General features: G+C 40.7%; 1 protein-coding gene across 3 annotated transcripts in view; it reads left to right on the top strand.

The window, feature by feature from the left end:
* The window catches only part of COLQ (collagen like tail subunit of asymmetric acetylcholinesterase), a 66,755-nt gene extending 54,749 nt beyond the window's left edge, over window positions 1–12,006 (top strand). For 2 of the 3 annotated variants that reach the window (XM_005297020.4, XM_042861893.2), the window contains 5 exons: window positions 928–1,067; window positions 4,701–4,820; window positions 5,727–5,847; window positions 8,106–8,208; window positions 10,051–12,006. In XM_005297020.4, the coding sequence (XP_005297077.2) occupies window positions 928–1,067; window positions 4,701–4,820; window positions 5,727–5,847; window positions 8,106–8,208; window positions 10,051–10,120 (554 nt within the window). In that variant the 3' untranslated portion in view covers window positions 10,121–12,006. The remainder of the gene's footprint in view (window positions 1–927; window positions 1,068–4,700; window positions 4,821–5,726; window positions 5,848–8,105; window positions 8,209–10,050) is intronic. The other variant, XM_065587044.1, reaches the window with a different exon arrangement.
* Window positions 12,007–13,125: the final 1,119 nt, after the last annotated feature.

The following is a 13,125-nucleotide window of genomic DNA, read 5'->3' as shown; positions in this document are numbered from 1 at the left end:
GTCTCTGCATTTTGTGTATATTGCGGAGATAAAGGCAGAGGTTGGGGGAGGGAGGAAGAACCTTATTATTGAAAAATATACAGATTCAAGCATATGAATTCACTCAAACCCTAGGCAGATTTCTTTCTCTTTGGAGAAGACAAAAGCTAGACATGTGGGACAACACAGAATCTGATACTGAGGCGGCAATAGTTGATATTAACAGTCAGTTTTTTTTCCCTAATGATTTTATAATGAAGGATAAAAAAGGGTGTTCATTTTTTATTTTTTTTACAAAAACAAATGGCTGGAAACCAAGAGTGTTCCAGATGAGCACCAGCTGGTTGTGCTGCTGCTGCTCATCTGCTCAGTTTTCTCTTTCCCTTTGCCGCCTCTTGGCTTATTCAGTGGGCGAGAGTTACCTTCTCTGCAGTGGCTTGGAAACAGTACACTTATAGCGCTGGCGGCTGTTTGGGAATGGATCTTCGTACAGCTGATGTCCCCCAATAAGAAACACCTAAGCATAGACTAAATCAGCTGGAAAATTTCAAAGCGATGTTTTCTCCATACTGCTGGGAGGGCAACCAAGATTTTAAAGGTCCCACTCCACCCATAGAAAGCTGTGCATATCAGATTTGCTAATTCCAAACCTTTTTGGTCCAATAATTTGAGTTATTTATCCTAAAACCTCACCCTGTGATGATGTCCCTCCCCATACGGTTAATATAGGTACTCTTAAGATCTGCTCCCACATAGCAATGAGTTCCCTGAACTCTCAGTGAAGTCTATGGGAGATAACTCAGCACCTCACAGCACCCAGACCTTAGACAGATGTGAATTCAACTTACTGGTATTATGTAGTCCACATTCAGCTGTTCCCCTCTGAGGCTTGGTTTGTGTTCTGTACAGTAATGACATAACATGGCAGCCTGGTATTTTGCTTCCTAGGACATTTAACAATAGGACCAAAAGGGGAAAGAGGGCTTCCAGGGCCTCCAGGGAGATGTCTCTGCAAACCCCCACAAAATGTGAATATCCCACCTTATGAGGAATCCGTGCTTGGACACAGCTATCCAAAAGTCCCTGCGGTAAGGCAGCTTGTTAGGAGGTTAAGTAAATGATTTTTAAGCGCTTTGATTTTAAAGGCACTGTGTTGGCCAAACTTCTGGATCAAAGGGAGAACTTGTCTAAATGTCATAAATGTGCTTCAGAGTTTTATTTCTAGTATATAAACCTTGAGAGTCAGTCCAGGTGAGGGACCTATATCCTATAACAAGCTCCAAGACTTGGTGTGTTCGGATACTATTGACAGTCTTGGGCATGTGGTTTAGCCCATTTCTAGGATTCCCTGTTTTGGGATTGCAGACATTTGCTCTTACCTGAGTATATTTTAATGGGTACTGGATAAAGAAGGCAATCTTGGAAGCCATATCCTAATAAAACTGGGTTGTCAATGGTTGCATCCCACCGCCTGCTGAGCAATGCTCCCTCCTTGGCAATTCTGCTGGCTTACTCCATTTGTCCTTACTCACTTGAGTGTTAAGAATTTGGATTTAAGTTTGCACTTATATGTCTCCTCTTCAAAGCCATCTTTGTGCACCCTTGAAGTCCCCTTATATCACCTAAAGAAAATTGGCATGCTGAGACAGATGCACCCATAAAAGACCAAGAGAGAGATCTCCTGGCCTGGCTTGCTAGGTTTCATTATGAGCAGGATTCCAACCAGAGCTGGATAATTCAGTGACACCTACTCACATTTACAATTCATCATTCCTTTCACAGCATGTCACAACCCAATATCCCCAAAGCCGTCTCCATTCTGGGAGCTCTTTGTCCTGGTCTACACTACGAGTTTAGGTCGAATTTAGCAGCGTTAGATTGATTTAACCCTGCACCCATCCACACGACGAAGCCATTTTTGTCGACCTAAAGGGCTCTTACAATCGATTTCTGTACTCCTCCCAGACGAGGGGATTAGCGCTGAAATCCACCCTGCTGGGTCGAATTTGGGGTAGTGTGGACGCAATTTGACGGTATTGGCCTCTGGGAGCTATCCCACAGTGCTCCATTGTGACCGCTCTGGACAGCACTCTCAACTCAGATGCACTGGTCAGGTAGACAGGAAAAGCCCCGCGAACTTTTGAATTTCATTTCCTGTTTGGCCACTGTGGCAAGCTGATCAGCACAGGTGACCATGCAGAGCTCATCGGCACAGGTGACCACGGAGTCCCAGAATCGCAAAAGAGCTCCAGCATGGACCGAACGGGAGGTACTGGATTTGATCGCTGTATGGGGAGACGAATCCGTGCTATCAGAACTTCATTCTAAAAGACAAAATGATTAAGCACAGTCAGACACCAGGGCGGTTAGAAGAGCGCAGCAGGGTGCGCCGTGCATCAGAGAAGCTTTGAAAACCAGTTTCATGACTGGCCAGGCTACGGTGTGAAAGTTCTGTTTGTTTCTCCTTGATGAAAACCCGCCCCCTTGGTTAACTCTACTTCCCTGTAAGCCAACCACCCTCCCCTCCCCCCTTTGATCTCCAGTTGCAGAGGCAATAAAGTCATTGTTTCAAATTCATGCATTCTTTATTAATTCATCACACAAATGGGGGGATAACTGCCAAGGTAGCCTGGGAGGGGTGGGGGAGGAGGGAAGCACAGGGGTGGGGTAGTGGTGGGGGCACCCCCTAGAATGGCATGCAGCTCATCATAGAAGTGGGATGTCTGGGGCTCTGACCCGGAGCGGCTGTTTGCCTCTCTGGTTCTTTGGTAGGCTTGCCTGATATTCCAGACAGGACTGAATTTCCATTAGACGAAACTTAAAGAAGGGAATGACCTGGAGCCCCTCCCATTTATGTCCAGGAGCCCCCAACCAACTTCACCGAGGCCGGCCAGGAGCACCCATGTCTGCCCAGGCGCCCCCGACTGACCTCACCGAGGCCAGCCAGGAGCACCCATGTCTGCCCAGGAGCCCCCGACCGACCTCACTGAGGCTGGCCAGGAGGAACCAGGAGACAGCAGCAGACAGTACAATACGGCTGCTAACCATCTTTGCTAACTTGCAAGGGCAAGAAGCTGCTGCTGTGTAGCACTGCAGTACCGTGTCTGCCAGCAGCACCCAGGAGACGTAAGGTGACAGTGAGCTGAGCGGGCTCCATGCTTGCCGTGGTATGTCGTCTGCACGGGCAACCCAGGAAAAAAGGCGAGAAACGATTTTTTGCCGTTGCTTTCATGGGGAGAGGGGCCTGACGACATGTACCCAGAACCACCCGCAACAATGTTTTTGCCCCCATCAGGCATTGGGAGCTCAACCCGGAATTCCAGTGGGTGGCGGAGACTGTGGGAACTGTGGGATAGCCATCCACAGTGCAACGCTCCGAAAGGCGACGCTAGCCTCGGTACTGTGGACGCACTCCGCCGACTTAATGGTCTTAATGGTCTTAAGTGGGGACATACACAATCTACTGTATCAAATCGATTTCTAAAAAATCAACTTATATTAAATCGACCTAATTTCGTAGTGTAGACATACCCTTTGTTGGCTTTGTGTAAAGTATCAGCTCAGGTTTGCATGTCATTAACCACGGTTTAGTCTTCGTCTCTGTAACTGTGGCTCCTGGGTTCAAATCCGTAGCTGCTGAGAAGACAAAACTGCCGTTTGATTTCAACTGAAGTTAGAGTTACCGTGTTGGGCCTTCCTCTTTTAACCACGAATGCTTGACAGTTGCAGACTCAACTCTTGGTGGGGGAGGGAGACTCTAGTCTTCACTGTCGTCCTTCATTTGATGGAAGGCATTTTTATTCAATGCTGCTTTTAATGGTGCTGAGTTTTGTTAGGGGCCCTGGGTTATTGTCATGCTATGTAAAAATAAATTACCTTTGATTTTTTAAAAAGAACTCGTTCTGTTTATCTTAGTGGAAATCAGGCTCAGACATTATGTTACTAAATCCATTTTCTTCAGATGCGTTCCATTTACTTTTTCTTAATTTAAAAATGTTTTGAATCCTGCTAAAATTAATTTGATTAAACTGCTAAAGGAAGAGATTACAGCTTAATGCCTCTTGCTGCCAAATTTCAATGATTGAGACATAAAAGAATTTGGGAAGGGAGCAGCACATTCTATTTCTCCTAGTTTTGAACTAATTTTTCTATTCAATTAAAAAATTTGCTTTGGATAGAAACAGACACATATAGAGAAGTACAGATTTCCGTGCAGTGAAGTCTGAACAAAGTAATAAAAGCTAAGTAGGGGCTCTAGCAATGCAATTAATTGTTTATTTTGCAATGAATGTGCATGAAGAAATGTTGGCACACTCAATGTATCCCCCAAAACCCTTTTGTATGCATGTGTTTTGTAATTGCTCCTGCAAATACCCATTTGTGTACATGAGCTTCTGCACAGGCAATGACTTGCACAAGTATTGTTGTGGGACTAGCTGTGCTGAGTTCAAAAAATTTGGTCCTAGGAAATTGAGGCACTAGCTCTTTAAAACTCATCTCTCTTAACTATTATAGTTGTCCTTTGGTGACCTGGAAGTGCACAGGTTTACATTTCAGCATAGTATTATGAATACAGTGCTGCTTTTGGAATCAATCTATTAAATAATTGTTCTGTTTGATTATCAACATATGTAGAGCTGTTTGTCAACTCTGCAAACTAGACCCCATGACTGAAACACTGTTTGAAAGGATTCTCAGTGATTTCATTTTCTGTGTCCCAGATTTTTGTGGTGAACAATCAGGAGGAGTTGGACCGGCTGAACACTGAAAATGCTTTAGCCTTTCGAAGAGATCAGAGATCTCTGTATTTCAAGGATACCATTGGATGGCTTCCAATCCAGGTAAAAACATGATGATTGTCTCAGAAGGCATCTGATTTCATGAAGATTTATGTTCCATTTTAAAAACAAGATTTGTGCTTTTGAACTTTGGATTTCATAAAGAAAAATTAAAACCAAAGGAAATGCTCATTTTCTCCAGTGTTTGAGCACCTAATTATTTTCTGTGGAAATTTCTCCTAAAAAGTGGAGCACTGCCAGAACTGAATAAAATTCTGAAATTCTTGTTTACAGGAGTTTTAGCTATTGGCGGTATTAATTTGTTAATGGTTTCAGGTTTTGGAAACCTCCCTGTGAACCTCGCTCAACTGGTGAACAAACTGGGGCTGTGTTTTGTGTGTTAGAGTGGCAGAGAGGCTTTGGTATTTGACCCATAAGGCAAAACTGAACAGGTTTGCCAGAGTGTTTGGACCCTGTACAAAACCATAACTCATGAGAAGTTGTGAAAAAAACAAGTTTTGTACAAATGCCTGCAAACCAAAACCACTGAGTTGCACACAGCTGTGAGGGTTTGATCCAAAGCTCACTGAAGTTGACTTTGAATCAGGCCCTGTGTGAGACCCTTTTAGTACACACCTTGAAATAACATGATCTGAATACCTGGTTACAATGTAACCAGAGGTTCCGCTGTACTGACACTTCCTGAAAAATGTCTCTCTGGAGGTGGGCTCAAACCAAACTTTCAGACATTCACTAAACCCTGAAGAAGTTTTGATCCAGATCCCAGGTTCCCAACTGGCTCAATAGTAGGCCAAACCAAATCCTGGAAAACCCCAAACTTTGGCAAAGATCCCATTTGAATCCAAACTATGTGGCTTGTACCCATCTCTGTCACCCACTTCACCTTTTTAATGATAACAAGACTCTTATAGTTCAGTTCTGGTAATTGTCATGTGTTTATTTGGATAGCTTACCCCTTTCTATCCTGTGGATTACCCTGTAGAGGATGGCAGCACCTGTGGAGATGGCATCATCCAGGATGGGGAAGAATGTGATGATGGCAATACTATTGTGACAGATGACTGTATAAGTAAGTCACATCTATGCAGTGTTATTTCTTTCTTTAAACAAACCATAATGTCGATCACATGTGCAGTCCATGATGTCTTATGTGGGACCTTTAGGCGACTGTTTGCAAACTGAACACCGATGTCGAAAAGGAAGATACGACAGCTGCATTTTGAGTAGATCGGGCATGCAAGTTGCTATAAACTCTAGGCAAAATAATAACTTGTATGCAGCCTTTTATCTCAAAGGATCCCAAATATGCTTTTCACACTTCACAAACAGGAATCACCTCTGAGTTAGAACATGACAGACATCTTTTAAAGGGCCTGATCCTGCAATTGATTTATATGCAGAACTTCCATGGAAATCATTGGGATTTTGAGTGCAAAACAGGTTAGTGCATTATACAAACATTTAGGACAGGAAGTGGAGATGACTGCTCTAACCAGTTAAGGCTACAGGTGAGGATTTTAGGTAAGCAAGATCTAATTACCCAGCTGGGAATTTGTCCAGGATATTGGGACACAAATGTTCCTATTTCTGCTAGAAGGGATTAATAATGGGCCAGATACTGGTCCCATTGAGATTAATTGCAGTTTTGCCATTGACTTCAGTGGAATCAGATTTTGGCTCAATATGTGCACTTCTAGGTCTACCCAAGACTGGTTCATGCCAAGTAAACTTAGCTTTCATTTCGCTGGTCACTGAAAGCAGAGGCCGAATGATAGCATACAAACATGGAGAACAACTTGAGAGCTCCCTCTGCCCTTCATCACTTCCCCAGACATACAGCAACTCTTCACTACTTTCTAGTCACTTTTAGCAGAAAAACGTAGGAGAGATGAGCCTTTTTCACAATGCAGAATGAGTGTTTGTTGACTCTGGAAAAATGCAAGCTTCTTTTGTCCCTTGTACATCCACCTCCTTTCTTTGTGAGCACACTCTGTCCCAGAAAACCCATGACATGACTATAGCGTGCTATAAACTGAGTGTAGTTTCCAGCGAATAGAGCCCTTGTGACCTATTCAGTTATGACACTGATGTGTCTAAAAAGCTGAAAACTAAGCACCCATGAAAACTAAACAAACATTCATCACTTTCTTCTTGTGGAGCTATGTACTTCTGCCAGTGATTCTTCTTTGACTGAATCAAAAGAAAACAGCTAACTTTTGGATTGATTTAATTGTATAACAGATTAATTGTTCTTTATATAGAAGCAACAATTTCTGACAAATAGACCGCTGGTGCAACAAATGAGTTATTTCCAGGAGAGACCACCCTGCCTTCTAACAAATAAACAATTAGTAAATTACCAAATTTTCATAATTATCCTCAACTCCCCCCACCCCTTCTGCATGCTTGTTTAATCAATGTAGTTCGCTTAACAATGATTAAATTCCCTTTAACTTTTGCCTCACAGCTAAATGAACATAGTCTCAACTTTTAAAGTTATGCTTAGAAAAATCACAGACTTTAAAATCAAATGCTAGTTATTGACCAGCCAAAAATGATTACAGTGATACAGACAGCAATTGCCATAAAAAGTCAAGGTTGGTTCACAGTTACCAATCCAAGGTCTCTCTGAATACCACAGTATGGACCTAGTCAAGGCCTACTCCCACTTAAATCAATGGGAGTTTTGCTACTGACTTGGATAGCTGATTTCCTGCAGTTTGGAATAGGAAATAATTCCACTCTCCCATCTTGGGGTAACCTTGCATGCATATTGACATTGCATTGGCAGTCACTGTACACAGATACATGGGATTATTTTTTGTTGGTGTTATGGAGAAACAATAGGTCTACATAACACATCCTTGTGTAGGGGAACCTACTTTCAGTAGATATACTTGGATATTATGAGATGGCAAGGAGAGAGCCGGTTTGGGATTTTCAAAAACACCTATATGATTTAGGAGCACTAGTCCCACAGCTTTCAATGGGATTTGTGCTCCCAAGTCACTTAGGTGCTTTTGAAAATCCAACTCCCAAAGTTTATCCTAAGCATATTTTATGCTTCCTGTACCTTCCTTTGGTTAATTCCTAAAGCCCTGTCTAACCTAAACCGTTCCCTTTCCCTAATCACTTAAATTTGAGTCAAAGAACATTCTTTATAACGAAGAGCAACCAGCCCTTTCTGAGTGGGCAGTCTTTCTATGATGCCAGTTAGATTCCCTGTTTCATGTTGTGCCCTTAATAATATGGTCCTGCTTGTCTTTCCTGCATCCTTGACTTGGTTGTCTCAGTTGTGAAGGTGCCCTTTTCTTGCATGTTCATTAGGATGCCACCATGCTTACTGTGGAGATGGCTACCGACATGAGGGAGTAGAAGATTGTGATGGAAAAGATTTTGGATATTTGACATGTAAAACATATCTCCCTGGGTATGGACAAACCTATCTTCATTTTATTTTTTGATTGATTAAAAACAAAAGAATATTGCAAGAATGTATTTCACTAAAGCATGTGTGGTTATTAAAGCATGAATTGGAAATTATATTCATATATAGTCTAACTGTATTGTATTGAGTTTTAGGCTCAATTCAACTCTCAGCTACATGCATGTGATTCCTATTGTGGTTAATGAGAGTTGGACACACATGTTGCATATATGGGCATAATTGCCCTTAATCTGTTAATATGTGTTGGAAAATCTCAGCTTTCCTGCTTTTCTGATGTTATCATTAGACTAGTTTTCATAACATTTTCAAGAGTAGGCAAGTCCAGAATTTCTACTGTAAAAATAAGGTCACTGTTATTTACATGGTAAGAAAGGAAAAAAAGGCACAAAGCTAATTTCATCCTATGCATGTCACCTTTACTGGGAAAGAGCCCAGCTTGTGGGTCTACCATCTGGAATTCCTTTGATTCTGAACCAGTCAGTCATATATTAGAGCAGGCATTTTCAAAGACCAGAACTATCTGCAAAAAATATTAAACAACAAATGCAAAGCTGTAATTCTGCTTGGCAGCATATTTCATTGCAACATCTGCTTATTGTTGATTTGCCTGGTCTGCATTTGTGTAAGTGGCTTCCTCTGGTCAGCATTTTACCTCCAACAGTCATACCTCTATCTCACTGTCAGGTATCATTACTATCTAGCAGGAAACATTTAATTTGTAAATGAAATTATGCGCAGAGTCCTCATAGTTTGTGAAACTATAATGTGCTAATTGACAGGGATAAGAAACCACAGGACATTTCTGCAAACTGCCTGTTGTGTTAATCCTCATAGTGCAATTGCTGGAACAGTCACAGAATAAGAGGTTGCACAGCTTGATAAGATCGATTGCTTAGGCCAAGGTTTACAAAAGTGACTAGTTATTGGGGTGCCTGAATTTTAGATGACAACTTGAGATGTCTTCAAGGGGTCTGGCTTTCAGAATGGAGACACTGAAAACCACTAGTGACTTATGAGAAACCTCAGCTTCAATGTATACCTAGACTGTGAAAGATCATTTAAATCGTCTTTTTTTAAAACCCTCATCAAAATTGCATTTGCATAAAAATCTCAGGGTCAGAGCTTTAGCTTGCATAAATCATCACATCTCAATTGAAATCAATGAATCTAAGACAATTTCTCCTGCCTCCTACACACGCACACATGATACCATAATAATACTTGGCACCTATTTAGTGTTTTTCACCAGGTATTTCAAAGTGCTTCGCCATGATGTGTATGTATCGTTATCCTTATTTTACAGAAATGGACAATTGAGGGTCGGAATTTAAGGGCGCAAGCTAATGTCTATTGAAATCAATAGAAAGACATTCATTGACTCATTGGGTTTTGGATTAGGCCCTATGTGATTTACCTACGATTATACAATGAATTTGCGGAGGAAGTAGGATTAGAAAAATTCCCATTGACTTCAATAGGGCCTGAATTTTACCCCAGTGTATATTGGACTCTGCTGGATCAACTTCACTGGCAGTGGTGAATGATGTAGAGTATAGCTGGAAATTGTACCCCGGTTTTGCTGTCAGATGTATTGGTGGTTGGTGTTTCTTGTCATTATATTTATGTGAATGGACTTGATTCTTCCAGAAAGTTACTGTCAGAGCCCATGTACAATGTGTTGGCAATTTGGATATTAAAGGGTTCTAGCAAATTAGGCACAGTCAATCCATATCCAATATTTGTAAATTTATAAAGGAAAAGAAAATGCATTAATGGTCAAATATTTCATACATTGCAACTGATGCACATTCTCTTTTGTCTTAGGTCTTATGGAAAATTACGGTGTACTTCTCATTGTTATATTGACTCTACACAGTGTCGGTATTTCACATGAAGGAAAAATGGAAGTAGCATTTTTTTCAAATCCAAAACACAAAAAACAAAAGTGGGTAGCATCCCACATGTAACAGAAACACCAGGTGCTACACTATCATCAATCTGAGATGGACTGGGAAATCTACAAAACCTCTGTGTGGGGGGAAAAAACAATATCATGCTGCTGATGGCTCTTTGAGATGTGTTGTTTTTTTTTAATAAGTCTGACTGGAAGAAAATAGGACCACTGCATCCTGTCTTAACAGAAAAATGTCAAACAGCATTTGCCAATAAGACTTGTGTTTCACATGGCTGCCTATGGGAACTGCTCTTTGTCAGAACCGCCAGACCCACTGGAAAACTGAATTTCACTAAACAGGAATATTGTGTAACAAGACAACAATACCTCAACTTAGCACTGTTAGACCTAAATACAAACTCTTCAGGGTTTTTGTTTTTAGACTTTCTCAGCATAAACACAAGGCATATCCTGGATGCGGTGTTTATAGAGACTATATACTCTTTTACTACAATGTGAACTTTGTATGCGTTGTAGCCGCATGAATTATAGTTTCAATGACTACAAATTAACCAAAACCCTTACAGGTGGATTCAGTCCAGTAAGTGTTTTTAAGGACAGCAAATCAGGGAAAGGAACTGATTGACTTTACTGACCGTTTATACAATAGATAAGAAGTTGAGATACGTAGAGATGTGTGTTTGTATGTGTGCATGTATGTATGCATATGCAAGTGATTCATACAGGGCCCACAGTTGTTGAACACAAAGGCCAAACTGGATGGACAAACTGTGGAATGGCCAGGGAATATGGTCTCCTAGGAGGAGATCAGACTATAAAAGAAGGCAAAAATTTAACACAATTCATTTTCTTATCCTTTGTCAAGCTGGCTGTATTCTGTGTTATTACTGATCCCACGTAGACTAGGATGGTTTAGATTTAGAGCTTCCCAAGATAGCATAAAAATTATTGTGAAAATTAAAATGTGGCCATTTAGTTGTTCACTTTCACTTTGGTTTCTACACCAGAGGTCATTACTTTCCCCGTTCTTTTCCTCATCCACCTGATCTTAATCAGTTGTTTGGTCAAGTTCTACACTCCAGATTTCCTGTCCTATCCGTTGCTGTCTGTTTCTACTCTTGTCTAGCGTTCAGTACTATTGAGTATATATCCTTATTTTCATATCTCTATAGGACTAATCTCATAATAGTGTGTTAATGGATTCTCCTTCAGTCTATATGCTGTATAGATTATATATATAGATATATATATATATTGTTTTTATTTTTCAGAAAAGTTGGTATGTGAACTCAAATAGCATTCAGGGTAATTTATGTATTTGTTTATTAGTAGATGTTTAAAGAGCAAATTTTATGTGGGAAGAATATTGAATATGCTACATGCAAATGTAACAAGTTTGCAATCAAAGGAATTTACGGTTATAAGCCTCACACTCAGTTCTCATTTTCATATGGGCCACTTGTTTCTGCTTTGTCATAAATCCTGTATGTGAATGTTTGAAATGCATGAGTTACATGTACCAGTGATAGCACTGCAACAATTCTCATATATACAGTTACTTCTGTAAAGGTTAAATAAAGGTGGATATTATGTTACAATGATAATACATTAAAACAACCAACAAATATATACATCTTTTACCACACGTGTAGAAGACTTGGCTTTAATTCTGCATGCCCATAGTAATATTGGAATTCACTGGCATAAAAATAAAGGCAGTTAATTCACTCTCTGTGGCTCTCTCTTTCCTGTATTATTTATGCTGTTATGAGGCAAGGCCAATATTGTTTGTAGTCCAGCTCATTGATCTTATGATCAGTCTTTCTTTTCTTTCCTGCTTTCAATTTTTTTAAGCAAGAGTGTTAATAAATTATCATAGTTAGAGTTGTGTGGTTTGTGTACTTATCCTTAACATCTTATATCCTGTGGAAGAACATCTATTTAACCTTCATATAAGCAAGCTTTGTGTTGGTACAAGCTGATGGTGTAAGCTACAACAGTGCCATAGTAATGCTGGCCATATGTTCCTATGGGGAGGCACGCTGCAGAAAGAGTGCAGCACTAGACATTATCCCCAATGCAGGACTGGGGGGTCTGATAGGACCTACTCCTTTATAGAATTTCACAGTTGAAACATCTGTAGCAGCCTTTGGTCCATATTAACTATCTTCTGCTTAAAGCGACATCTTCTAAACATCTACAATGGCAGGCCCATCCTTTATCTGAGTTTGTGCCCTTTTATTTTTGGCTCTATTGTGCCTTTTGAACAGTTGTGTGACATCCACCTTCTCTCTATTCCTCAGAGAACACCCTTTATACCTCAGTCATGTTCTTTTCCCTTGCACACTCACCTCGCTTTCTCCCATGAATTCATCTCTATTTCATCTAACTGCTCCATGCAGCTGCAACCTCTGAGATACTCTATAAATCCCAATGGCCCTTCTCCTTTAGTTTTTCTGCAATATATAATACCCAAAAAACCTATGTTAAAAGAATGTTATGGTTGCAGTCAAGCACTCAAAAGTTAGGAAACACCAGAATTAAGGTTGCCCATGATGTGATCAGGTAGTATGTGATCGTGTAATTAAAGACTGTATCATAATGCATACACACAAGAGGGCCAAATTAAGGTTGCACAGTCAGCCTTAATTCTGGCATTTTCTAATTTTTAAGTGCTTGACTTCGTAAACTTAATGTTATTTTAATGTAGTTTTTAAAAAAATATAATTTTCTAATTAAAAAAACCCACTCTTTCATGCAGAACAATGCTGACCCCCAACTCAGCAGGGTCTGGATTTTAGCTCCACAGCACAGACCTCTACCACTTTAGTAACTGGTCACAATAGCAGGCTGTTATATATGGACCAGCTACTAAAAGGGGATGAGACACATTTTGCCAATGGGTTTTGCAGATAGTTGCTGACAGCAGAGAACTGCATAGAGCAGGGGTGGCCAACCTGTGGCTCCGGAGCCACATGCGGCTC

Source organism: Chrysemys picta, chromosome 2, assembly GCF_011386835.1.
Source record: "Chrysemys picta bellii isolate R12L10 chromosome 2, ASM1138683v2, whole genome shotgun sequence".
Lineage (NCBI taxonomy): Eukaryota > Metazoa > Chordata > Testudines > Emydidae > Chrysemys > Chrysemys picta.
The sequence above is the reverse complement of the archived record's forward strand: the minus strand, read 5'-3'. Positions and strand labels throughout refer to the sequence as shown.